This window comes from Theropithecus gelada, chromosome 7a (assembly GCF_003255815.1).
Source record: "Theropithecus gelada isolate Dixy chromosome 7a, Tgel_1.0, whole genome shotgun sequence".
In the NCBI taxonomy this organism is placed as follows: Eukaryota; Metazoa; Chordata; class Mammalia; order Primates; family Cercopithecidae; genus Theropithecus; species Theropithecus gelada.
The window spans coordinates 57,443,807-57,470,572 of NC_037674.1; the positions used below are offsets into that span (position 1 = coordinate 57,443,807).

Here is a 26,766-nt window from a genome sequence, read left to right on the forward strand (position 1 = left end):
TATTGGGCCATTTAACTTCACAACAATACCGCAGCACCATTTTGCAATGGGAGTAGTAGGGTATCCAAGGCCATACAGCTGGGAAGTGGCAGAGCTATGGCAAACATCCGATTTCTCTTTCCAAAGGCCACGTGTTTACTCATATGCTTTACTGTCTACTACATCCTATGAGTATATGTAGTGTTAAGTGTGAAATGTGCAAAGATAAAACAACAACCTGCAAACTCTAAAAAGAAGGAAAACACACACACACAGAGTAGCTGGAAAATATTACCTTAGGCTAGGGAAGTTAGTCTTTTAGAGATGTGCAGAAAACTTTGCTCTAATTTTCCTGGCACTCGTGAATTCTGAGACAAAAGGGGTGACTAAAGGAAGCATTCTGAGGTTACTAAGATATTTACTGAACTACTCTTATCGAAAGGAATTCACTCTTTAATGGATATCATAGTCTGATCTTTGAGACCTGAGAGGAGTTTGTTATGTAGGTGTTTTTAGGAGAGATTTTAATAATGCTGTGGATCATGTCCTCAATAATAGTTTGACCAAAGGCAGAAACGTACACCCCTGTGGACTGTTGCTAAAATACAAAGCAATGTTGTGAAACCACAGTTATGCAAAGGCATTTTGACAGTGTAGGTTTGTGGCTTTCTGTTCCTGCAACTTAGACAAGGGCTAGAGTTCAGGGAAGGGAAAGGGATAACTGATTATCATGTGGTGCTTTTGTCAGGAGCTTTATGAGCTCCTTTCACAGCAATGATGGTTGATGTTTACAGAAAAACGAACAAAGGTGTTGACTAGGCAATCAATTCTCAGAAGAGGAAATGCAAATGGCCAGTTGACTTAGGGAGAGATGATAACAATCAAAAGTGCAATTTAATTAAAATAAGTTGGTATAATTTTTTCATCAGATTGGCAAAAATGAGATGGTGTGACAGTATCAGGCCTTGGTGAGGCTATAAGGAAATAGCCCTCTCATGCTCTAGAGGAAGCGTGCACAGACGTCTGGACTTGTGAGGACTAATAAAGGAGCTGCTAGTGAAAATGAACATGCTCATCTCTTATGAGCTAGGGATTTCTCTTTTTCGAGGACCGATATTCACTTCTAAGTAAACACTGGCACATGTGTGTGCCAAGAAGATACATGAAGAAGGACATATAAAAGATGTTTAGTGCAACATTATTTTCAGCAGCAAAGAAGTAGAAATGATTTCAATGTCCATCAGTAAAAAAAAAAAGGGATCAATATTATGTAGTTTATTCACACGATGAAATACTTTGCTACAGTCATAACGAGTTGGGTCTTTTTTTTGCTAAAAATATAAATATGTGCATTAATACATGCAGTATAATACTGTTTACTTAAGATGTGCTTACACATTGTTTATGGATGCTTATACATACTCACACATACAACATATAAAACTATAAACGATTGGTCAATGGCTGTACTCCAAACTCTTCCTAGTGTGAAGGGAATGAGACTTTGTGTAGGGATTAGAGTAGGCTTTGACTGTATCTGTAATATTTTCTGTATTATTAATAGTAACAAAATGGCTAAATGGAAATAAAATTCCAGTCTTGGCAGTTGTTGACCGTCACGGTAGGAATATTGGTGCTTGTCCCAGTAGACTTTGCACTATTCTGTCTTTTAAATTTAATTAAATTAAAGACCTAACCCAACAGTAAGTGCCAGAGTGCATGTGAGCTCTGTTGTGCCTTGGAGAGTGATACTCATACTTTCAAGGCTGTTTGGCCACTCTCAAATTTTCTTAGGAATGTCTCAGGACCTGCTTGTCCTCAAGTCCTAAAGAAGCACCTCCCCACTCCCACACAGACAATGGTGCTCCCACAGGTGTCTGGAGGAAAGGCCAGCCTTTTCCACAATATGTTTTAATGTCCCAGGGAGCTTGAGGCCACAGTCCCAGACCAAGCATCTGGAAGAGGGGACCATCATCATGAACCTCCCATGAGCATCTCTATCTCAAAAGCACATTTCCATGGCATTGTAGAACATTGAATCTTGAGCAGACTGCAACCTCTTGGATTTGTCATGTCAAGATATTTGAAAATACATCCACTCCTTTTCCTAAATTTCAGGAGAGGTGTTAATCTGTGTGTACTTTTAAAATGGTGGTATTTACACTGGACTTTTCTTTCTGTTTAGAATTGGTGATATATCTTAGAATATAACCCTGTGATTCATTCATTAGGACAATTCTTTCGTTTATTTGTTCACCCATTCATGTGCAACAGATGTTTATTATCTGTGGTCGGCCTCCAAGATTGCTGCTCCCTAGTATACATGCCCTATATAATCTTCTTCCCTTGAGTATGCTGGCACTTGTGTATATGATGATATTTTACTCCCAGATAGAGTAAAAGTGAAGTGATTTTGAAGATGTAATGAGATCTCCACTCAGTTAACTCTGAGTTGATCAAAAGAGAGCATCTGGGTGGGCCTGACCTAATCAGGTGAGCCCTTTTAAAAAGTGGGTTCAGGCTTTCCCTGGAAGGAAAGAGATTCAAAACTGAAGAAACACTCTCTTTCTGGCTTTGAAGATGCAAACAGCCATGCTGTGGAGAGGGCCTTGTGGCAGGGAGTTGCGGGCAGCCTCTAGGAGTGGAGGGCCTCAGTCCTAGGACCTCAAAGAAATGAATTCTGCCAGTAATCACCTGAGCTCGGAAAAGGACTCTGAACCTCAAATGGGATGCCAGCTCTGGCAGACACCTGGATTATAGCCTGGTGAGACCCTGAGCTCAGGATCCACCTAAGCTGGGCCTGGACTCCTGATCCATGGAAACTGAGATGCTAAGTCTGCATTCTTTTAAGCCTACTAAATTTGTTATACAGTAATAGAAAACGAATACAATATCTAAGTGTCAGTTACTGAGAACGCAGAATGAATACAACACCATTCTTGCTGCAAAGACACAATCTGGTGGAAGAGACAAATGTTTAAAAGACACAATTTAGAGTGAAGAGAGTTATCCTGGAAATTTGAATCAGGGTGTGCTCCTGGTTAACCATGGCAGATTGAACACACTGCTGCCCAAACCCTGCAGAATGCCCGTAGAAGAATCCAAGGACATCAGCCCATAAAGGTGAAGATGATGTGAAGGGGACAGGGGGCGTGGGGGGAAACAGCGCTGTTCTTCCCTCTGGACTTACTGGCTGGGTGGTGTAAACCTGGCATTTTCTGTGGCTGTGATTTCCTTCTCCATTGACTACATAGAGGAAGCCTGTTGCCAGTAGGAGAAAATGAGGTCAACAAACATCAAAATAGAGCAGAGAGGTGAAAAGAGATTCCTGAGGATGCTTTAATGCCCTGGCTCCAGTTGGGCCTAAGGCTAACTTGATTCCCATCCTTCCCAGTTAAGCAAACCAGTAAACCTTAGGGATAAATCATGGATTATTTCCAATCTAAGTGTCCCGATTTATTAATACAGATATACTGCCCAGTTAGCACAGTAAAATAAGTTCTCAATAAATGTTATTTACTCTTGTCATTACTAAACTGATTATTCATACAAACTAAGCATTGTGATATCTTTAAGGGTGGCCACCTAATTTGGGGTGCTTATTAGAGAAGATGACTTTTGTCTGTTGAAAGACAGCATTGCAATACAAACAGTTCACTCGTATCATTCCGATATCCCAGGTGAGGCTTCAGCAGGCAGGATGAGATATCTGGCTTGCTTATGATTTGTGGTCAACCCAAAAGGAGGCAAAGCACTGAGTTTCATTGAAATGATAGCCTGATGTGCTTCTGGATGCAAAGAGCCCCAAGCAAACAATCCACGCATGGGTGGTAGTGTTGCAGTGGGTAGTGTCAGACATGAGCAGACAGTGGGGGCTCCTGCCAACGAAATGTTGTGGGACAAAGATGGGAGACACCGAAGAGAGTGAGTTCAGGAAAGTTCTTTATTAAAAGGTGATCACCTGGCTCAGTAGGACTAGTGTCCAGGAAAGTCTGAGCCCTGGACAAAGGAAGCAGCCACCTTTTAAGCAGTCAGTGGCCAGGAGCTACATGAGGCAGGAAGCGTATTACAGAAGCGAGAACGAAGGCAGTTGATCAATCTTTTACGTTTATCTACACTACATGTTCCATATCCCTTGGAAGCCATGTTTCTGCATCAACCTTGTAATTTTGCAGCTGCACTAGGGAGGTGACGCAGGAACTCACTGAGCCTCAAGGAATGTGAAACTAGCAAGTACAGATAAGGCTTGCTGAGCACAGAAGGAAAAACAGGCAGTTAGTATTCTTCTTTAACTTATACTATTGGGGAGCTACACTACACTTAGCTTTTGAAGGAAAAAGTAAAAATTTTTGGTTGTCTTTGATTATACTTGTAAAATTCATGAATTCCTTCTTCAACACAACCCCCAGGAATGTCAGGCGACCATTAGGTGATGGTCAGGTGGCTGTTAGTTGTCTCTCTAAAATAATAATTGGTCACAGCTGGCACCAGGGAAAGACAGTCTCTCAATAGATAGAAAAAACCTGAAACTGGTGGTCAGCAGCTTCCAGATGAAATCTCAGGAGTTGGGTGAGTGGGCTCAAGGATGCGCACTAAAAGACAAAATGGAGCATTCCCGTGGTAAGGGAAGAACCTTGAGTGAGCATGTGCACAACGCCAGTAAACACACTGCGCATGCTCCCCTCCCAAGCGCTAGCAGGCCACTACTGCGCATGCGGACAGACCACCCCAAGGGAAGAAAGGGAAGAATGGGGGAGAAGTAACGCAAGACACCAGAAGCATGACAACGTGTAAAACCCCAAGTCAGAGGTCAAATGGTGCACTCGATCTCTCAAGTCGCCTGCTTGCCCCTCTACTAAATATATTTCACGTTCTTCCATTCCTGCTTTAAAGCTTTTCAGTAAACTTTCATGCCTGCTCTAAAAGTTGCCTCAGTCTCTCCTTCTGTCTTGTGCCCCTCTGCCAAATTCTTCTGAGGAGGCAAGTATTGAGGTTGCTGCAGACACGTAATGATTCGCTGCTGGCAACATACTTTGGTACCACCTAACTCGGATACATTTGGCTAACAGTAGCTGTAGAATAGGTACCTGTAGCCCTGTCAGCCTCAGAGCCTCAGCTAGCAGCGGCTGGCCATGCCCCTCAGGTCTCTAACACACGTGTTCACCTCTTTTTCCAGAAAGGGAGATGCCATGTGCTGGCCCAGCACTCCAATAGGGGCCTGACCTCTAGGAACGGGACACTGGAGGAAGCCTAGACATTTGAACAAATCAAGTCATCCAGATCCATGGTCAGCTCCTGCCCCGACTTGACCTTCCTCCTGCTGGGCTGGCCCACGGACCTCGGGAACCTGCCCTGGCTGTGGGTGACCTGCAGGTACTGGTCAGCACTGCTGTTCTGCTGGTCACTGCTGGATGCTGCCGACATGGAGTCAGATTCTGTGAGGGATGGCTCAAACCTGGGCTTCCCTCTGGGCTTCAGAGGAGGCTGTGGGTATTGGAATTTCTGGGATCGTGGCTTTTTGGGCACATAGGCTGGCCTCTCAAGGTGACCCTCAAAATCTTCCTTCCACAACTTGTAGTGCACCCTCCCCTGGTGCTTGGGAGCCAGGTTCTGACTTTCGGACCTCTCCCCAATATAAAAATGAGGAGACTGACGGAGGTCTATCAGAGAGCATGGGGGAAGAGACTGTTTGATCCAATCTCTCCTTGGCGTCTCCTCCTCTTCTTCACTCAGCTGTGGGGAGGGAGGCTGGCGGGGGACCCAGGATGCATATTGTTGCACGTTCCTAGGGTACAGCTCCACAATGTCACCTGAAGCCTCTATCTTGAAATGTCTTTCTGGCCAGACATTTAGATGTTTTTTCTTGTAAGAGTCATGTTCATTAATGACATAGTATCTGGGGGTGTGGGGCTTGGGACCCTGTGTCACCAAAGTCGAGGCCTCTGGTCCATGGTGAGGTGGGTTCATTTGCTGAAAGTCTTTTCGGAAAAGAGGTTCTGAGTGTACATCTTCGATGTGCTTTGTAAATGTCATAGGTATGCGCGATCTGTTCCTGTGAAGGTCGCTGGTGCTTGCACACAGACCATGCAGATACCTGTAAGACAGGGGCGGTTAAGTAGCTGTGGCTTTGGTGGTCTCAGAGCCCCACACCTGAGGACTGTGAGCTGTCAGCGGTTCTCTGAGCATTTTCACTGAGGCTGGTTCCAACTGGATAGTGGGTGTTCTGTGGATTGTGAGCACAGAGACATTTGGGGGACTGGGCTAAACAGTTTTGTTTACTACTGGCATTTTCAGAACCCTAAATCAGTGATGTACACGTGAGTCTCCATGAAGAGTGCAGAGCGAGGGAGTGCAGAGCGAGGGGTACTGTGCTAGTGTATTTCATCACAGAGCCCTCTTTGTGTCAGGAGGCACATAGTGGGACTAGTGTCTGTGAAGCACATGTTAGGAACACAGTTTCTCATCCTTTCTGCTAAGCAGCTGTCTGACTTTTCAAGCACTTCTCTGAGTTTCCACGGGTGGCTGGAGGGGAGTTGTACATATTAAACAGTTTTTCCCTGGCCAGGTACAGTGGTTCACACTTGCAATCCCAGCACTTTGGGAGGCCAAGGCAGGTGGATCACTTAAGGTCAGGAGTTAGAGACCAGCCTGGTCAAGGTGGTGAAACCCGGTCTCTATTGAAAATACAAAAAATAGCCGGGAGGTGCCTGTAATCCCAGCTACTTGGCAGGCTGAGGCAGGAGAATTGCTTGAACCTGGGAGGTGGAGGTTGCAGTGAGCCGAGATTGCACCACTGCACTCCAACCTGGGTGACAAGAGCGAAACTATCTCTCAAAAAAAAAAAAAAAAAAAAAAAGAAGTTCTTCCTCATAAAGACTTGATCTGTATGGTGGCTGTGGCTTGACCAGTGGTGGCCTCCCAAGGAGTGTTTGAACCCTTTCTCCTTGTCAAGAACCCACAGAGACATGCAGACAACTCCTTATATAAGAAGACTTCAAGTTCTTTGCTAACTTAGTCATTATCTTTAAAAAAGAGAGCCCCTGTATTTTATCTATATTGCTTTCGCTGTGCTACATTCAGATCAAATGAATTTGGGCCACTGCAGGTCTATCCCCTTCATCTTTCCAGGGGTCCTACCTCCATTAAAGTAGGAAGGGATCTACTGCTTTCGTTGACCCCATGGAATGCATAAATGGTCTTGCCAATAACTTGACCAGACTAGAGCTAAAATATGGAAGATCTTGCCAATAATATGACCAGTGTGGAACTAAAAAATAAACAGTTATTTTCTTAGCCTAGACAAATGTTTATCCTAGGTTGACTAGAAGGTTTGCTTACAAGTTAAATGGCAGATAACCTAGGAGGAAGAATTTGTCCTGTTTGATAAACTTTGACACCCCCAGCCCGCCTCCATTTCTTCTCAGTACCAGCTGTCACAGTCTCCTGACCCCATGTCTTCTGGGAGAATTAGAATTTAATGGCCTTGGCCTCCTGAAGCTGCTGAGGCCTTCAGACCTCTCACTTTCCAGGTTTTCATCTGTGCTGCAGTGGAGCCTCACCTGTTAGTTTCATGCTCTAGCCTGGATTTGGAGACCCCAGGGAGAGGTGAGCTAGGAGCCCTGTCCCCTGGCCTGGGGCTCTGGGGCATGGACTGTGCGACTGTCTCTATCCTGCCACCCTTGCTGCTCCCTGAGTCAAAATGGACCACGTTGCCGTTGTTTTGGGGTGTGCCCGAGTGCGCTGAGGACAGCTGGCTGGTAAGATCACTGTTGTTTGGAAGCTTCTTGGTGCTTTCTTCCTGGGTCTGGATTCGGGCTGCAGGGAGAGGGAGGCATTGTGAGAAGACAGGTGTCACTGAGCAGGTGACACCTTCAGGTGAGGTGAGTTGCAAGAGTTTTATGACATCCAAGAGTTGGTCCACAAACAATTGAGTTCACTTACAAATACACCTAACCAGTGGGCAACAAACATTCTGTAATTCAAATGATTTCATCCCTGAAAGTTGGAGCTGGGAGTGTAGGAGGAATCAAGTGAACACAGGGCTTTATAGTGCTCCATCTGATGCTCCCATGAGGCAAAGCAAGTACTTAACAGATATGGGGCTCCAGTTCCTTATCTATTCAATGGAGATAATAAAGCTTACACAACAATTACGATTCTTTGGAAACAGTTCACATGCATTCTGAAAAAAGATGTGGTCTTGAGCTGAAAAATGAACACCGGACAATGCTATTGTTGTCCTGAAACAGTCTATGTGGGTTCTGGCTTTTGAAGGTGACCTGAACTAAATTTAATTATGCTTAATGGGCAAATAAGTGATGACAATTAGAGAGGCATTTTATGGCGTGAGCCACAGCCACTTTCAGTAATCATTATCAATTGTAGGCTTCTCTCTGAAAAGCTGATGGAGCAAGCAAGCATAATCCTTAGGCCTTAGGGCTCTTGCTCAGGCATTTTTCTGGAGAGGAATAGGTCCCTTCCAATTAGTGAAGTATTGCAACAGCTGTGTGAGCTAGCCCCCTAGAGCCCTTCTGGGTCCCATTCTCATTCATGTACGCTGTGCCATGTTAATGGTGCCCAATAAGCCTTCTGGCTCACAGCACTCTGTTAGTGGTCCTGAGAAACAGATTCATCTCCTTCGAGCTGCCCTTGCCCACTTTCTTCCCTTCAGGCCACAGCACACTTGTACGCCACATGCTTCCATTCTCCCTGCTCTGCAGGGACAGGACAGAACGTAAGGAGGCTCAGGGAAGGGACCTGAGAGGGAACATTGCAAGGAAGAGATGGGCCACGGAGAGAAAGTACACAAAAGTGAACCAAAGAGATTCTTCGGGTTTTCATCCACATGAATGTGCTGATTTTCCTCTCCTACTTCAATACTTCCTTCTGGTTTTACACATGTTTTGGGATTATTCATGGGCCTAGATATGATATAAAAATTGAAGATTTAGAACAACATTTATATCCCTAGACTTTATTTTATTGTGCCTAGTTACTTGTGAAAAACCACAGGTTATCAGGAATTTTTATTGGTAGTATACCGCAAACTACCTTAAATGGCTATATTTTTAAATGCCCACTAACTGAGACAGCAGATCTCTGCATTAAAAAAAAAAAAATTAGGACAGGCACGGTGGCTCACACCTGTAACCCCAGCACTTTGGGAGGCCAAGGTGGGTGGATCACGAGGTCAGGAGTTTGAGACCAGCCTGACCAACTATGGTGAAAATATAAAAATTAGCCGGGCATGATGGCATGCACCTGTAATGCCAGCTACTCAGGAGGCTGAGGCAAGAGAATCACTTGAACCTGGAAGATGGAGGTTGCAGTGAGCCGAGATCACACCACTGCACTCCAGCCTGGGCGACAGGGCAAGACTCTGCCTCAAAACAAAACAAACAAAAAAAAGAAACAGAAATACTTACCTTCTACCATCTGGGCAACCTTTTTCTTATCCTCTGATCTTGCCTAAAATGCAAATGATATGCATGTTTGTTTTGGCTTTAGCAGGAAGTAGTAACAAATATTATTCCTGGGGGAAGAAAAAAAGATTTACATGCCATACTTCTTACCTTGGACCATGACTGTACTACTATTGCCCCCTGTGGACAGTATGCTCTGGGCTCGGGCCTGTTATTTGAGTGAATAAATGCAGATACCTGAGAGCTGAAGTTTTGTGCCTAGCCAATTTTATTTAGGGACAGCTAATTAATAGACCATGTTTAGATTCTGCCCGTAATAGTTTGCCTGAATCACAAAGAAAAAAATATAGATCAACAACACTGGAGATGTATGTTTCCACCAAAACGGCCTTTGTAACTCCAAATGAATTTCAAATTAGAAGCGAATTTGTGTTTCTTTGCATGAATTGATGTTCATGGGAGGTTTTTTTGGTTTTTGTTTTTTGTTTTTTTCCTGATAGAAGTGGAAGGAGTATTTTTGCATGGGTGAGGTCAGGGAGGCATCTGGGGCGCCAAATTTCATGAGGTACTTATTTTCAGGGCTGTGAAAGGACAGAGTCAGCATTACACTTACAGAGCCTCCTTACATGTGGTGCTTTGGGAGCCTCACTGGCCTCATCCCAGTCCTGGGATCCCCCCTGGGGGTCTGGAGGACCCAGGGCACTAAGGGAACACCTGGGGTATGTGGAGGAAGAGAAATTGTGGAAGTTTTGGGAATGTGTGTTTCCCTGGGACTGCTCTGAGAGAGAGGGTTTGAGCCCCGCGGAGAGAAGGTAATGACAGCCGCAATGAAAGGATATGAAAGAGGTGAGGCTTTAGGGACAAACAGTGCTGCTGGGCTCAGATGCCCAAGTTGACAAGGATTGGGAAGGGGCCCTTTCTCTCCCTTGCCAATCTACCAGAGCTCGCAGAAGTGCCCGGCACACTGAGGGCTTGGTGTGGTCACAGGAGGGCACTGAAAGGCTTGAGGCAGCAGCAAGTTCCCTTGAGAAGGAAGAAAAACAGGAGCAGGCTTCTTCCTAGCAAAGGTGAGCCATCCTTGGGTAGTCTTAGAAATAACTGTTGGACATCTGGGGATTGGTGGCCTTGCACCTTAGTGGGTGGCCAAGAGTCACAGAACCTTGAAGATGTGACCTCACTTGTATTTCCATGCTGGTGGGACATCAGTCATGTGGTTGACACACATTCATAATAGCAAAGTTCATTAAATACTTGCATTTTGGATCTGCATTTTGAGCTGGTGGTTGCTGAGCTTTAGCGACCGTGCGATGCTCTGGAGATAATAGATGAGCATGCTGGGACAGAACAACACAGGACAGTGAGTGAACTACAACTCGCTTTCTGCTTTTCAGACCACATTCCCTACAGATAGTTGGCAGGAATGAGAGGCTCCCAGGCCAGATGTGGGCTACCCACTGACCCTCCACTAAGGACAAAATGTATCAGCAAATTCTCAAGTCAGTGAGCACTGGGAAGGGGCCGCTTTTGTTTTCTTTTCCTGGCTTTCCACAGCACCCTCATTGACCTGGAATTCTGTGCTAGTGATAGCAATAGGGAAGACCTGAAAATAGGGGAGAAGTTTTGCAGTCTATCAAGCTAAGAGTACAGGATCCACTCACTTTTATTTTTTTCCTTTAAACCAAAACAAGCCAAAGCTACTCAGCCGAGTTGTGAAATTCCTTTTCGGGATTATTTAAATTTCTGGAAAATGAGATGATGATAATAATGGCATTCAGCCCCATTCTAGTGATCACAGTAATTGACCAAATGGTGTTGATGGATCAATAACCACCTCGACAGCAATGGAGTGCTCCCTTACAGCCCTTCGCTGAGACCCAGTGGCTGTGTCTCCATGGCACACTGCCTCATGTGACTCTGGTGTATGACTCAGAGTCCCTGTTGAGATCATCAGGCTCTAAGCCTAAGTGATTTTTGAATGAACTAATAAATTTTATATAATTATTGGAAAGCAGCGTTTTCTTGTTGGCCAAACACACAGAAGTCCCTCCAAAGCTGGCAGGTGTGGTACTCACAAAAGCAGGAGTACCCCGGGCAGGATGACCACGGGGCTACTGATGTGCCCAACCACGGAGCCAAACCACACGGGAAAGTCTTTCTCAATAGTTTCTGACACAATGTCATAAATTTTCTCTTGTCCACTGTGAGAAAGAAAAACATAACTCCAGATTTTATTGCTCTTGGCAGAAAGATGCTGCAAGACATCAGAAAATGGCTGGATGCCTGGAAGCCAATTCATAACATTCCTCAAATGATTTCATACTAATTAATACGGAGGATGGAAGATGGAGTCATTAATCACATTGCATGTATGTGTGTGTTCTAATCATGTACACTAAGGTAGACTAAATATTACATACATGTGTCAAAGCTGACTTGAATGCTAGATGAAGATGCTAGAGGGTTTTGCTTGAATACAGCTGGATAATATAGAAAAAAAAATGCTGTGCACTGTGTTTTAATAAAACCATTTTGTGTTTTGACCAGGTAGAATGTCCTCTAGCACAGAGCCATGCTGGTTTTCTTTTTCACTTTAAAAGGATTATATTTTTTAACATGAGCACAGAGATGATTATACTAAAGGTAGCCTGCTATTAAGGAAAGAGAACTGGTCTTGAATGTAAAACATGTGGGTTTGCAATCTTTTTATCCTGTTTACCTGCTCTGTCAGCCGGGAGGACAATTCAGTTCAATATGATTTAATTCCCCAATAGCTGTCAGTCGCTTTGGGCAGAGCTGGGAACGAAACTTACCTGAATGGCCCACAGTTTAGAGATGGCTTGTATCGGACAATAGCAAAAATAGTTGGCAGCATGCACAGAAACAGCATGAACAGGAGCATTGACAAGTAGAAGTTGTTGGATCTGCAGATAAATCAAATGCCATGCATTAAGTTCACTCCATAGCCAGTTGCCAGGGTTGCATATGCCCAAAGAGCTGCCACAAAAACGGTTGCCCTGACTCTTTGCAAACTAAAAATCCTCCTCTCAGGGTTACCTGTGAATGGATCTGTCATAGGATCACATGCAGCTTAGAAACCTAGAAATCAGTATTCAAAGGAACTTCAAACCTCTCCCACCCAACCTGTTGATCTAATAAACATTTGCTGAGCACCTGTTCACCTCAAACCATGAGAGTGGTGAACTCACCCTGGCACCAAGGAGTTCCACACAGTAAACTCAATTTATGGAAAAATCTTAGAAGCATTGCCTATCCATCTGGGTCCTTACCTAATGGTTCCCTCTGCTATTCCCAGGCTTAAACTTGTCTCTTATGTCTCGGGATGGTTTGGCTCTTTTGTTTATGATTCCTGACTCTCTCACTTGGGTGTGATTTGCACTCAACTTCTCTGCACATGGCTGCCCAGGGTATGTGTTATGTCTGATTAAGTCCTGGTCCCTGAGCCCTAAGCTAGTGTCAGGGAGTTTGGATGCCCAGGGCTCCCCTGAGGGCAGCTTAGACCTGTTTGGTGTGTAAGGCTCTGTACACAGTTCAGAAAAGAGAATGAGGGGTCAATCTAGTTACTTTCAGCTAGTACTCTCTGTTGGTCTGTTTCTCTGTCTCTCTCTCATGAAAAAGACTTGACTAGAAGAGAATAGAAAATTTCAGAGAGCACAGAATGTAGTAAGAAAGTGTTAAGTTGTGAAACTTCGTTCTCTTTCTCTATCCACAGACACACATACATACATACATATAATAAATATATATACATATATACAACATATATAAATATATCAAAACATATATCTCTGAATGTATTAACATATGTGTGCTGTCACCAGATAAAATGTAAATGCATTGTCAAGTAGGTCATGAGCAAAAAGTTTGAAAGCCACTGATACGGACACACATAACCATTATGTCAAAGTAAAATAACCGAATCAAAGTATTTAGAATGTGTTATGAATTCACCAAAATGACTAAAATTAAAACAGATAAAAGAATAAGTGTTGGCAAGGTTATAGAACAATTGGAACTCTCATATAATGCTGCTAGACATGTAAACTGGGGTGATCATTTTAGAAAACCTTTTGGTGCCATTTGCTAAAGGTGAACATACGCCTGCCCTGTGGCCCAGCAATTGCATTCCTAGGTATATATGCAACAAAGACACTTAGGATGTCCAAGACAGCATTACTCATTATGGCTAAAAGCTGGAAGCAACCTACATGCCCATCAACAGGAGCCAAGGATAAAGAAATTGGGGTGTATTTCCTCACTGAGGTGAATCTCACAAACACAATGTTGAGTGGAAGCAGTTGGGCACAAAGGAGCACATACCGTGTGTGTGTGATCACGTTTGCATCAAGTAAAAGCTAGGCAAGCCTAATTATGCCATTAGAAGTTGGCAGTGATTGGAATCGCATGCAAGTGGGCATGCTCTGGGTACCATTTGTGTTTTGTTTTTTGATCTGAGTGCCTTGTGTTCAGTTTTTGAAAACTCATCAGGCTGAACATTTATGATTTGTATACTTTTTTCTAAAGGATTATTAAACTTTGGCAAAAAGTTTTAAAAGTGCCATGAGTTCAAGAGGAGTGAGGATTCATTGAAAGAGTAAGGCATTGGAAATGGCTCTTGGAGGAGATAAAATTGGAGGACAGGCAGGATTTTGACAGGAAGAGAGTTGGGGGGACTCCTTGCTAGAGGACCCCTGGGTAAGGCAGACATGGATTATATGTATACAGATATCTGCATGATCAGATCTTATTCTTACTCACCTTGAGGCTCGAAATACTTGCTGGTGGGGCACATTGCAGGTCAGCACAGCCCAGCTCCTCAGGTACATGAGCCCAATGAGTTTGAGAACGTTGAATGCTGGGAGACATGGGGAGAAGAAGGCCCCCATCCTGGAACCATGAGGAAGGTCAGTTTGCATCTCTTCTCTTCCAGCCTATCTCCCAGGACTATGGAAGCCCCATGTAGGAACATGGTTCTAAGACTTTGGGGCTTACACCCTATGCTTAAAGAACTGGAGAAGCCCCTGAAGTCCCGAGACCACAACCCTCCACCTTCTAAAGATAAGACAAGTCACTGAAGGTGGGTGTTGATCCTATTTAAAAATATTCTCTTTGCAAAGGACAACTGTTTGTCTCTCTTTTCACAGTTGAGCAAAGGAAAATCCTCTTCTGGGAAGGAGGCAAATAATGGATAACTACTGTTTGGGGCCAGCTCCTGGTTTTGTTTATCTATGATGAGGACTATGTTAATAAATTACTGACTTTCAGGTTTAATCAACATATGTTGAGCACCTAGTTTTGCTGGATATGGCATTAAGCATCCTCACATATTTCAGTTTGTTTACTCTTCTGCAATAGTGATAGAAGAGGTAAATATCCAGCTGATAGACAACAAGGGTAGATATGGGGAAACCAAAGATATGTTGCTAAGCCAGACCCTGTATCATCCAAACCTGGGAGACTTGGGGAGTGAAATAACTGAGCCCACAGGCAAGAACCAGATGATCCCAGGAAAGCTGGGACTTATGGTCACCCTGAAAAGAAATGTCAACTAGGCGACAAAACCCATGTCTTCAGACTTCAGTCTAAATCAGTTTATATTGGATATGCATTCAATCTAATACTTGTGGAATTTGGGTTTAGTGGTGTGAAAATAAGCGTAGACATAAGAATATGTTCATAAGTAAAATGTTTCTAACAAGAAATGTTCAGTTGTCACTATCTGTTGGATGTTAGGCAAGACACTTAGCTTCTCTGCATTTCAGTTTTCTCATCTTTAAAAAGGGGAAGGTAATGGCAGTTACCTCAAGGGTTTACTATAAGGATTAAATTAGTTACTATAGGTAGAAAAGTACTTGATATCTAGCACTGTTAAATAAGTGTCACATATTATTTATTTTTATTTATTTATTTATTTATTTATTTATTTTTTGAGATGGAGTTTTGCTCTGTCACCCAGGCTAGAGTGCAGTGGCATGATCTCGGCTCACTGCAAGCTCCGCCTCCCGGATTCATGTCATTCTCCTGCCTCAGCCTCCCGAGTAGCTGGGACTACAGGTACCCGCCATCATGCCTGGCTAACTTTTTGTATTTTTTAATAGAGACAGGGTTTCAGCATGTTAGCCAGGATGGTCTCAATCTCCTGACCTCGTGGTCCACCCGCCTCAGCCTCCCAAAATGCTAGGATTACAGGTGTGAGCCACTGCGCCCAGCCAATGTCACATATTATTTTTAATACTGTATTTGTAAAGATATTTTGCAAAATACAGCGGACTATAAGAACACAGAATTTGACAGGAGGCATATTACTTTATACCTCTCAATTGCCATGTATTTTACTGGATTATTATGAAGAGAGAGAGTGTTTTCTGGATGTATGGAACGTCCCAGGTTCTTCTTTTTTGTTTGCTTGTGTTTTAACAAATAGCACTATTTCTGGTCCAACAGGTAAAACCAGAGATGGTGGGATCATTTAAGGAGCTCTCCATTGCGGCCCACAGACACACGCATATGTGTGGGTGGGATCACAGGACCCCTTCAGCTCCTCAGTGTCTTCAAGGACAGGATTGCCATGGCCTGGGAGGTGCCATGGGTGAACAGACTTCCCTACTTCCTGCCTCCCCAAGGGTGGGCCTGCAGTCTGGGGGATGGCTGTGCTCCTGGGCCCAGTGTCTAAGTGAAAATTAGGAGGAAAATGGAGGGAGGGTGGCGAGCGAGGACAGACTGGCCAAGGTCCCCCGCAGCCACTCCTGAAGTCCTCACTAAGGAGAAGCAGCCTCTCCTCCCAGCCTTACCCTAGTCCTCCCTAAAAGTGTATTCTGCTAGTTTCTGTGCAGATTTTTTTTTTTGGCTGTGACCAATAGTAGCTTAAACATGGATTATTTTCTTTTTAATTTCTTCCTGCAAATTTCTTAGGAAATCATCAATAAAATTAATATACATGTGAAATAGTTCTCTTGGAAACATCCTTTCTTAATGCTTATAACTGTGTTTATTATGGCCGTGCCCCATCCAGACTAAGTAAATTAAAATCTTAGCCCAGATGAGATGTAAGCAAAGGCAAGAAGAAACTTTGATACCTACCAAATCATTCCTTGGTTGTAGACTAAATGTAGCACATTCTCAGCTATTTTGAATTCTCCATATTCAGGCTACAAGAGAAAATAAACTTGTGCATTAAACAAGTTCCAAAGTTCTTTGCATGAACCCATTTATTACAGACACTTATATAGACTTCTTTGCTTTTATGAGCACTTAGAGATCAGTGCTTGTGGGGCCCTCCCAGCAAATGGTAAATGTTAAGAAGGGGTGGGGCTGGGCATTGTAACTTGTGCTGTAACCCCAGCACTTCGGGAGGCTGAGGCAGGAGTTCAAGTCAGGAGTTCAAGGCCAACCTGGGCAACATAATGAGACCTTGTCTCTACAAAAAAAATTTTAAAACTAGCTGGGCATGGTGGCACATGCCTGTAGTCCCAGCTACTTGGGAGGCTGAGGCAGGAGGATTGCTTGAGCGAGACCCTGTCTCAAAAAAGAAACAAAAAAAACAAGGAAGTAGAAGCTCAGCTTTCTGCACCTGTCTCCTCTTCCCACTTGTATTCTTTTTCCATGTGTGCCCCTCAGCTATGCTGGACTGTTTCCCAGCCTCAGCATGAGAAAGGATGGATTTGGCCATATAAACTTTCCCAACAGACACAGCATTTTACTTACAAACTTGTTTTCCAGATCCCAACACCAGTAGTCACTTAAGTACCGCACGAAAAGTCCTCGGAAGAAGTCTATGAGCAGAATGCTCGCCACGGTGAAGAGCATGTCAATGATGGAGAGCTTCAGCATCTCCTGAAACACAGGGTGTCCCTGGATGCCACCATGCCCCACCCTTCCCACGGTCACTCTTCCTTCGGGGTGCTCCTAATCTCTGTTCATTGCTGTGGGCCCCAGCCAGTGGGCCCCTCCAATGGCATCCTCATTTCTCATATTTGTAAGTTGCAGTGGGCAGAGGACTGGGCTTCTGGTACATAAACGGTGCTCAATAAACATTGGGTAATTTGAATGTGAATTTTGATATCTGAGGCCAGCATCACATGAAACTAGGAAGGAATATAAGGTCTGTGGTTCTGAGCTGCTGGAGACTCGAGGCCGGCGACTCATTTCCACAGGCTAATACCTTGGTGTTGAGGTTTTCTGTACAACATGGTTAAGGGTACAGATTTTGGAGCAAATTCCTGGGCTTAGGATTTCATTGTGCTCTTTACTATCTGTGTCCTTGGGCAAGTACTTGACCACCTGTGCCTCAGTTTCCTCATCTGTGCCTATAAGGTTAACAATAATAGGACTCTTATGAGGACCAAGCATTTGGAACAGGACCCAGCACATGGTCAATACTGTCTGAGTCTTTGCACTGATTATTTTTCTTTTCTAATTTTGAGACTTGGAAAATCATAAACCTCACTGAACTTTTCTTTCTTTTTCTATAAGATGGGGCAGGGACAGCTCAGAGAGTTGCAGGGGTTAAGTGATGAGATGGATATGACAGCACTTTGTAAGGGTAAAGAGAACCACCTGACCGACGTATGTCTCCCAGCACTGGTCTTGTGGACTCTGAGGGTAGAGGCTAGTCCTGTTCGCCTTTATGAGAGGCATGGTGTAAGCTGAAATGCTGGTCTCTTCCAAGGCCCATGTGCTGTTTCTCCTGAGCCCCATTCCAGGCCGAGATGTGGACCATTTCTCTTCTTCAAGGGCTGTCCTGGTTGCAAAGAAGGTGGTAGAATCTATCCAATGACTTGTGTTATTTTTGGTAGCCATTTCCTAGGGAGAGAGAGAGGGAGGGAAGGAGGTGAGAAAGAAAAATGGCGGTCCACATATTTGTAAATGAGAATCCATCATGGACCCCAAGGGTGTCATTGCATTGCTTGGGAGTAATCATTCATCCTCTTTCTCTTTCTAGACCACCACTTGACTAGAGTTGGCCCCAATAAGGGAACACAGTGGTTTAATGGATAGTATTTATTCATCCCTAGTAAGGGTCAGAAACTGTTTCAGGTAACACATGTTAACTCTACTTATCCTCAGAAGAGCTTTAGATAAGGATTATTACCCCATGTTCAGATAAGATTGAAACTCAGTGAGTTGAAGCCTAATGCTCAAGGTCATGCTGCTAGTAAGTGTCAGGTAAAGACCCAGGTCTGTGTAACCTCAAAGCCCCAGTGCAGAAAAATGACTCTCTGTGGCTTCATCTGCCTATAAGCCTTGAAATTTGATGTTAGTGTGGTATGCCTTGGGCAAACAACCCTAAAAGAGCACCCCCTCTCTTCCTCCCTTTCCTCCACCATTCAGGATATCCTAATAGGTGGGACAGGTTGAAAGTGCACACCAGGTTGGGTGTGATGCCTCATACCTGTAATCCCAGCACTTTGGGAGACCAAGGCAGTGGAATCACTTGAGTCCAGGAGTCTGGAGACCAGCCTGAGCAACATGGTGAAACCCCATCTCTATAAAAAAATTAAAAAAAAAATAGCCAAATATGGTGGCATGCAGCTCTAGTCCCAGGTACTCTGGAGGCTAAAATGGGAGTATCACTTGAGCCCAGGGAGGTTGAGGCTGCAGTGAGCAGTGCTTGTGCCACTGCACTCCAGCCTGGGCAACAAAGTGAGACCCTGTCTCAAGAAAGAAAAAAAAATAAAAAGGTGGACATCAAAGATACCCTAGGCTGGGAGCAGATACTCCTGCTGGGCTGGGATAGTAAGTCCATTCTGAACTGTTCCCCATGAAATGATTATTCTGTCCTGACTTTCTAAGTGAGTCTCATGGCCTGCTGCTCTTCCTGTGATCATTTGCAATAGCTGTTGATAGCCTTTTCCTGATGGGATTCAAAGAAATGGGATAGTATGATATAAAGAGTCAAAAATTCTGGAGTTCTCATCCCAGCACCATCACTTACCAGCCATGCACTGTAGCCTGAATTTCTTTATCTGGGAAGCAAGAATAATTTTTCTCTCCTTACCTTGAGAAGACTCCAGCAAAGTCAAGTTTTGCACATGATTATGGAGTACAGGTACAATCAGTGATGCTGTCCACGATGATGACCCTGGTGTTGGGAGGAGGTAGCAGAGAGGGCAGAGGTGGGGCAGACAACTCTCTGGAATGGACACTCACCTCAATGCTCATGCTGTTAACCTTGTCCAGGAGAGCAATGATCAGGCTGTAGAGATTTCCCAGATACAGCACAAGGACCCTGAAAGCCACAAGCCCACCTTGAGAGACAAGACCATGACACACAAGTCCATGGTTCTAGAGCCCCCATATGGTTCTGGAGACTGTCATAGATGTATTAAGGCAGTGGCTGCCACACTTGGTTTCCTTTAGAGTCACCTTGAGGGCATTTTTAAAAAGACAGAATTCCAGAATCCACCCTTAGTAGGTCTGGAAGGGGTCTGAAAATCATTTTACAGCCTTTCCAGGTGATTCTGCTATAGCCTATCCTTGGATCTGTACTTTACAAACACTAGTGTAGCAGAAAGTGTGAGTTTAGGAAGTGGGGCCCTAACATGTGGTTTATGAGTCATGCTTTCTGGTTTATGAATTGATTTCCCATGCATTATCTCACTTGATCCTCACAACAGCTCTGTAATAATCCCCACTTAAGGTACAAGTGTATGAAGCACAGAGGGAGCTAAGTCACCAGCTCAAGTTCACACAATTAAAAAGCAGCAGAATGCAATTTCAGGACCTCAGTGCTCCACTTCTGAAATGCAGGCTGGGCCCCTCAGAAGCACTGAAAAGCTGTGGGTACAGCTACACCCTGTCAGCCACTGGGAGTGAATGGAATCTGCCAGCAACAGTCTGGATCAGCCAATGATCAAAGACTTGATGTCAGCTTCCCCAGTGCTGGAAGGTTTTGAAAACACATCATGGAATTTCCAGGATGCAGCCTTGGGTCTTACTGGAAACCTGTCTGGGAAAATGAAGTGAGAAAGGAAATGACAGGTTTATACACACTTCAGTGAGACAACACTTAGCCCTTAGAGAAAAATGAAACCAATTGATGGGAGAATCATGAAACCAATTGAGAAAGTTGATGGGAATGCATCTTTATCTTGAGGAAAAGACTCCAAGTTGAAACCATCTCCCCAGGCCTTCCACATCTCCTCAAGTATAGAGTTGACCACCCGTGTGCAGGCAGTGGGCAGAGAAACAGGAAAGTGGTGTCTCCAGGGGGTAGCATTGTAGCTCACATCGGCTCTCCCTCTGAATTGAGAAGGGATTCCCGTGGGCACAATGCACTTACAGTACTGAGTACAAGGCAAGTCCCTCAGTGTGTATTCAGTAAGTGGTGGCCAAAGGAAGGATTGAATGCATTTCCTCTCCTGCTGTCTCAGCATTACCATCACTCTATGCCTTGGATAGAAGCTAATACAGTCTGCTGGTAAGTTAATGGAACTGAAATAATATGTCTTATGTTTATTACCAGAATTAGCCCTAATTTGTCTGGGGGAAGTCTCTGATGCCTCTGTTTCTCTAGTTTTGAACATGAATAATGAGGCCAATTTATATAATAGCATTGCCTTTAGACCAAATGCAATAATGGAATTGATTCCACCCAATACTTGCTAGTGAGGAAGGAGCTTCTCTCTTGCAGGTCAAAAGACATGTTGGATGGAGCAGAAAGAACAAGGAATAGGAGCCAGGGAGCTGAGAGGCTCATCCCAGATCTACCCTGGGCCATGAAGGTTTGACCAACTCCATGCTCTTCCTAGTCATGTTTTCTCTCTTTGAAATGACAGTTGAATTTCAGGAGTTGGAAATTACGGCTTTCAAGCCAAACCATACCCTTGCCTATTTTTGTCAGTAAAGTTGTATTGGAACACGACCACACCTGTTCATCGCCTTATGGTCTGTGGCTGCTTTCATGCTAGAACCTTAGAGTTGAGTAGTGGTGATACAGACTTACCCACAAAACCACAAATATTTACTATCTAGTTCTTTCTGGGAAATGTTTGCCAATTCCTGAATGAGAGCAAATCTTCCCAAAGTGGTCTGTGGAAAATTAGTTCTATAGAATGTTATTAGGTGTTACAAAAGGAAACGGGGAGAAACCAGTGTAGACCAGGGTGAAGGTGGGAGCAGGTAAGAAGGGCTCTCACAGCCTCCCTCTGCCACATTCAGTTTAACAATGCCTCACCCAGCCCTACTACAGTAGCTGAATTTGTAGATGAAGAGACCATACTCCAGGGAGGACAGGCAGATTTTTCAGGAAAATACTGATAAAGCCAGTGCTCAAAATGAGTGTGGCTGTTCCGACTCCCACAGAAGGTGTTCCAGGACGTTCCCTTGGGTGCACCAGTCTTCCCCAACCACCTGCTGTCACAGCCACTGACCGTCCTGGAAAAGCTTCCAGGCATATCCACAAGGAACTCTTTGAGTCTATACTTTAGGGGAACTGTTCACAAAGCATTGACTGTTCTTCTTGCATCTGGAAAAACAACATGCGTCCCTCTGACCACTCAGAGTTAAACCATGGAGAAAACAGAACAGTGAGGAAAACCAAACACACTGCCAGTCCTCTTCTTGGTTCCCTTTTGTTCATTTGTTTGTTTGTTTGTTTTGGAGTTTTGCTTTTGTTGCCCAGGCTGGAGTGCAGTGGTGTGATCTCGGCTCACCGCAACCTCTGCCTTCCAGGTTCAAGCGATTCTCTTGCCTCAGCCTCCTGAGTAGCTGGGATTACAGGCATGCACCACCACGCCCAGCTATTTTTTTTTTTTTTTTTTTTTTTAGTAGAGACAGGGTTTCTCCATGTTGGTTAGGCTGGTCTTGAACTCCCGACCTCAGGTGATCCACGCGCCTTGGCCTCCCAAAGTGCTGGGATTACAGGCGTGAGCCACTGCACCCAACCCTTGGTTCCCTTTTGTGTCCTCTTTTTCTGCCTGTTCTTCCTTTCTTCCTTTCCCTTCTCCTCCTCCTCCTCATCCTCTTCTTCTTCTTCATTCCTTTTCATCCATTTCTTCTACCCTTGTCATCCTGGTCCTCCTCCTCCCTTCCTCCTTCTATTCTCCTGCCTCCTCCCCTATCCCTCCTCTTGGGTTATGCTTTTCTTGAGTTGCATCCATATGTAAAGTTCTGTGCTGAGTGTCTGAGAGAAAAGAAGCAAGCCCTGGTTCTTGAGGCACTTACATTCCCACTGTGAGTGGGCACATGGGTGAGCCACAGGTGGCATTTCTGGGCAGGACTGTTGTACCTTGCAAGCTGGAAGCGCAGCGTGGTCCTGGGGTGGTACATCTCTAAGGCAGCAATGAGGTCAAAGGCTGATGGTGCTATCATGGTGACGAGGGAGACCACCACACTGACCTGTTGAGAGAGCACATGCCAGAGCCAGGCTTTCCCAGGACCCCTGATCAAGCCTCACCATGTGCATTTGATCTCTTTCCCTAATATTGGATCAGTGGGTATCCACAGGGTCCTTGGATCCTCCATGGAAAATCTCCCCAAATCTCTGCTAATTAGCTTTTTTCAAAAGGCGGCCACCACTTTATCATGGCCTTTTTTTTTTTTTTTTAAAACTCTCCTTAAATGTTCTGAGGACACTCATACACGCGATTTGGGATTCACTAGGCCAGGTGCGGTGGCTCACACCTGTAATCCCAACACTTTGGGAGACTTGTGAGGCTGCAGGAGAATTGCTTGAGGCCAGGCATTGAAGACCAGCCTGGGCAACACAGCAGGATTCCATTTCTACCAAAAAAAAAAAAAAAGAAACAAAAAATCTGGCACATGCCTATGGTCCCAACTCATTGGGAGGCTGAAGTAGGAGAATTGCTTGAGGCTAGGCATTCAAGATTAGCCTGGGCAACACAGCAAGACCCCATCTCTACCAATAAAAAAAAAGGGGTGGGCAAATGCCTATGGTCCCAGCTTGTTGGGAAACTGGCAGAAGAATTTCTTGAGCCCAGAAGTTCGAGGCTGCTGTGAGCTGTGATTGGACCACTGCACTCCAGCCTGGGCAACAGAGTGAAACCTTGACTCAAAAAGCAAAAAGGATTCACTAACATTTCTGCCACAATTTCCCCAATTACCATCTCACAGTATTTATACTTCCCTGACCTTGGATGGAAGACGGAAATAACTGCAACTCTTACCAATAGAAAAGGAAAGCCTGAGAGGTAATGTAATATTCTTTCTGTACATGGAAGATTAATTATCTAGAGAATTATGCCCGGCTTTTGTTTCTCTGTACTTACAGCAGAAGAAAGAGGAGTTTTAGCTGGTACAGATGTTTGAGATAAAATAAGAAATAATTTCTGAATATATCTTTAAAAATTTATTCGTATTTCTATCTGTAAACATACAAGTACACAGTAATTCAATTGGCATAAAATAGAGGCATGGGAAAAGGTTACCTAGGGTAGAGTAGACTCAGATTTTGATAAATTACTGTACATTGATAAATATGCACATGGTAAATTGATGACCATCTTACACACCTTTCTTTTTAAATCCCAACAGGGGGTAATAATTCTCATAGAAATGATCTGAGAGGTGGTTTTTGTGCTATTTCTGCCTTTCAAATCTGTACAGATAATTTGGGCCAACTTTTCAGGACAATGGTCTTAAAATGAATATTTAGAATTCCAAAATTATTCATAACCATTCACTTGGTGATTTTCTATTTATGAGAATATTCACACAACGGAGGTGGGGGGAAGATGATTGTTTAAAAAATAAACCATTTGTGTAGAGCTGGTTCTGGAAGCATTATTTGTCATTTAGATATTCAGAAACTACCTAAATATTCACAAATGGCACCTGGTGAACTTTAATCCATGCGATGGAATATGTGCAGTTGTTAATTCCAATCTGCAGGTAGAATCAATCTGTGGAACATGGATGTGAAGAAACAGATGTGCAAAAGGCAAAACACAGTCGGTGGGGCTCAAGGTAGAGAACAGTGTGAATGCTTGAAGGCGTTTTTGAATCAAACTCTTTCCCAAAGGAGATGAATAAAATTGCCCTTCTGGCTCAAAGTCCTTATAGTCCATGCTCTAGGACAAGAGGACTAAAGTTTTTTCCTAGAGGTATTCCCACCTAACCCACATAAGGAACAAAGAGGCAGGCTACTTTTCTGTCTCTCTCTCTCGGGTTTTTATTTTTGTTTTTGTTTTTTTGAGACGGTCTCACTCTGTTGCCCACACTGGAGTGCAGTGGCATGATCTTGGCTCACTGCAGCCTCTGTTGCCTGGGTTCAAGAGAGTCTCCTGCCTCAGCCTCCCAAGTAGCTGGGACTACAGGTGTGCACCACCACACCCAGCTGATTTTTGTATTTTTAGTAGAGACAGGGTTTCACCATGTTGACCAGGCTGGGCTCAAACTCCTGACCTCAAGTGATCCATCTGCCTCCCAAAGTGCTGGGATTACAGGCATGAGCCACCGTGCCTGGCTATGTCTCTTTTCTAGGGTGCTGCGGGTAATGGCAGTTGGTACCTCATTCTTTTCCCAAAGTGTCAGCTCCTTCTTCGACTGCTCCAGCTTCTGGGACCGGTCCACCACAAAGTAGATGAGATAAATGCTTCCAGCCAATGAGAGAAGCACCAGGATGTTGGCAATAATCCTCAGGCAGATGGTCACTGCCCTGGGGAGAGAAGCAGGCATGAGGACAGCACACAGGGTCCTGCTCACAGCACCGCGATGCAAAGACAACACTACTTGGGGACTGGAACACATCCACTGCCAAGAGGATTCTCTGCCCTGAAGCATCAGTGCTCTTCCAGCCCACCTCACCCCATACCCTAGAATTCCTCATTTCCTAAGAGATCAACAACCAGTCATAAATTCAACCAGCCTGCATCAGTGGGGCTTGAAACAAACAGACGAACAAATAAACGCCTCTGGTTTTAGAGACAGAGTTATTTGGGTTTCAGTTCTAGCTTTGCTACTTAAAATTGGAGTCTTGTGGTATGCACATTAAAGATATAGGAATTCAAGTAAATGTGTTCAGCAGAGGGAGGGAGGAAGGAAGGCAGGGAAGAAGAGAGGAAGGGAGGACACATGATTCTGCCTGTCATCCCATATAATGAATATGACATTGTACAGTCATATGCTGCACAATGGCAATTTGGTCAATGACGGAATGCTATACGACGGTGTTCCATAAGATTATAATGGAGCTGAAAAACTCCTACAGCCTAGGATATTGTAGCACAATGCATTGCCCTCACATGTTTGTAGTGATGCTGGTGTAAATAAGCCTACTGCACTACCAGTTGTATAAAAGTATAGTACATGCAAGTATGTACAATACATATTTGATAATGATATTAAATGGCTGTTACTGGCTTAGGTATTTACTATACTTTTTAAAATCATTATTTTAGGGTATACTTCTACTTATTTAAAACAAAATGTTAACTGTAAAACAGCCTCAGGCAGGTCCTTCAGGAGGCATCCAGGGTAAGGCACTGTTACCATAAGAGATGACACCTCCGTGCGTGTTATTGCCCCTGAAGACCTTCCAGTGGGACAAGATGTGGAGGCAGAAGGCAGTGATATTGATTATCCTGACCCTGTGCAGGCCTAGGCTAATGTGTGTGTTAGTCTTTTGTTTTTTTGTTTGTTTGTTTGTTTTTTGTTTTGTTTTGTTTTGTTTTGTTTTGAGACGGCATTTTGCTCTTGTTGCCCAGGCTGGAGTGCGATGGTGCAATCTCAGCTCACTGCAACCTCTGCCTCCTGGGTTCAAGCGATACAGTCTCCTGAGTAGCTGGGATTACAGGCGCTTGCCACCACGCCTGGCTAATTTTTGTATTTTTAGTGGAGACGGGATTTTCCCATGTTGGTTAGGCTTGTCTCAAAACTCCTGACCTCAGGTGATCTGCCCACCTCGGCCTCCCAAAGTGCTGGGATTACAGGTGCACACCACCATGTCCGGCCTGGTCTTAGTTTTTAACAAAAAAGTGTAAAAAGTAAAAAATAAAAATAAAAATCAAAATAAGACAAAGCTTGTAGAATAAGGATGCAAAGAAAAATGTTTTTTGTACAGCTGTACCATGTGTTTGTGTTTTAAGTATTACAAAAGAGTCAGTTTTTTAAAATTTAAGAGTTCATAAACAAGTGACAGTAAACTAAGATTAATTTACTATTAAAGAAAGAAACTTTAAGAAATAAATTTAGTGTAGCCTAAATATAGAGTGTTTATAAAGTCTACACTAGTATGCAATTGTGCCCTGGGCCTTCACATTCACTTATCACTCATTCACTGACTCACTCAGAGCAACTTCCAGTCCTGCAAGCTAATTCATGGTAAGTGCCCTATACAGGTGTACCATTTTTAAATCTTTTATACCACATTTTATTGTACCTTTCTATG

The 26,766-nt window shown here is 44.0% G+C and overlaps 1 protein-coding gene and 1 long non-coding RNA gene across 2 annotated transcripts in view; one reads left to right on the forward strand and one right to left on the reverse strand.

Moving 5' to 3' along the window:
- Positions 1 to 26,766, forward strand: part of LOC112627765 — a 37,862-nt gene that overhangs the window by 2,688 nt on the left and 8,408 nt on the right. Inside the window, exons 2-3 of the long non-coding RNA XR_003120223.1 lie at positions 5,156 to 5,352; positions 14,350 to 14,496. This is a non-coding gene — a long non-coding RNA (uncharacterized LOC112627765). The remainder of the gene's footprint in view (positions 1 to 5,155; positions 5,353 to 14,349; positions 14,497 to 26,766) is intronic.
- Positions 3,922 to 26,766, reverse strand: part of TMC3 (transmembrane channel like 3) — a 42,068-nt gene continuing 19,223 nt past the window's right edge. Inside the window, exons 10-22 of the mRNA XM_025390405.1 lie at positions 24,888 to 25,035; positions 22,648 to 22,757; positions 19,569 to 19,647; positions 17,976 to 18,221; positions 17,124 to 17,252; positions 16,500 to 16,567; positions 14,178 to 14,306; positions 12,212 to 12,322; positions 11,474 to 11,599; positions 10,657 to 10,735; positions 9,405 to 9,447; positions 7,539 to 7,794; positions 3,922 to 6,073 (exon numbers count right to left, since the gene is read on the reverse strand). Of these exons, the coding sequence (XP_025246190.1) occupies positions 5,230 to 6,073; positions 7,539 to 7,794; positions 9,405 to 9,447; positions 10,657 to 10,735; positions 11,474 to 11,599; positions 12,212 to 12,322; positions 14,178 to 14,306; positions 16,500 to 16,567; positions 17,124 to 17,252; positions 17,976 to 18,221; positions 19,569 to 19,647; positions 22,648 to 22,757; positions 24,888 to 25,035 (2,368 nt within the window). The 3' untranslated portion in view covers positions 3,922 to 5,229. The remainder of the gene's footprint in view (positions 6,074 to 7,538; positions 7,795 to 9,404; positions 9,448 to 10,656; positions 10,736 to 11,473; positions 11,600 to 12,211; positions 12,323 to 14,177; positions 14,307 to 16,499; positions 16,568 to 17,123; positions 17,253 to 17,975; positions 18,222 to 19,568; positions 19,648 to 22,647; positions 22,758 to 24,887; positions 25,036 to 26,766) is intronic.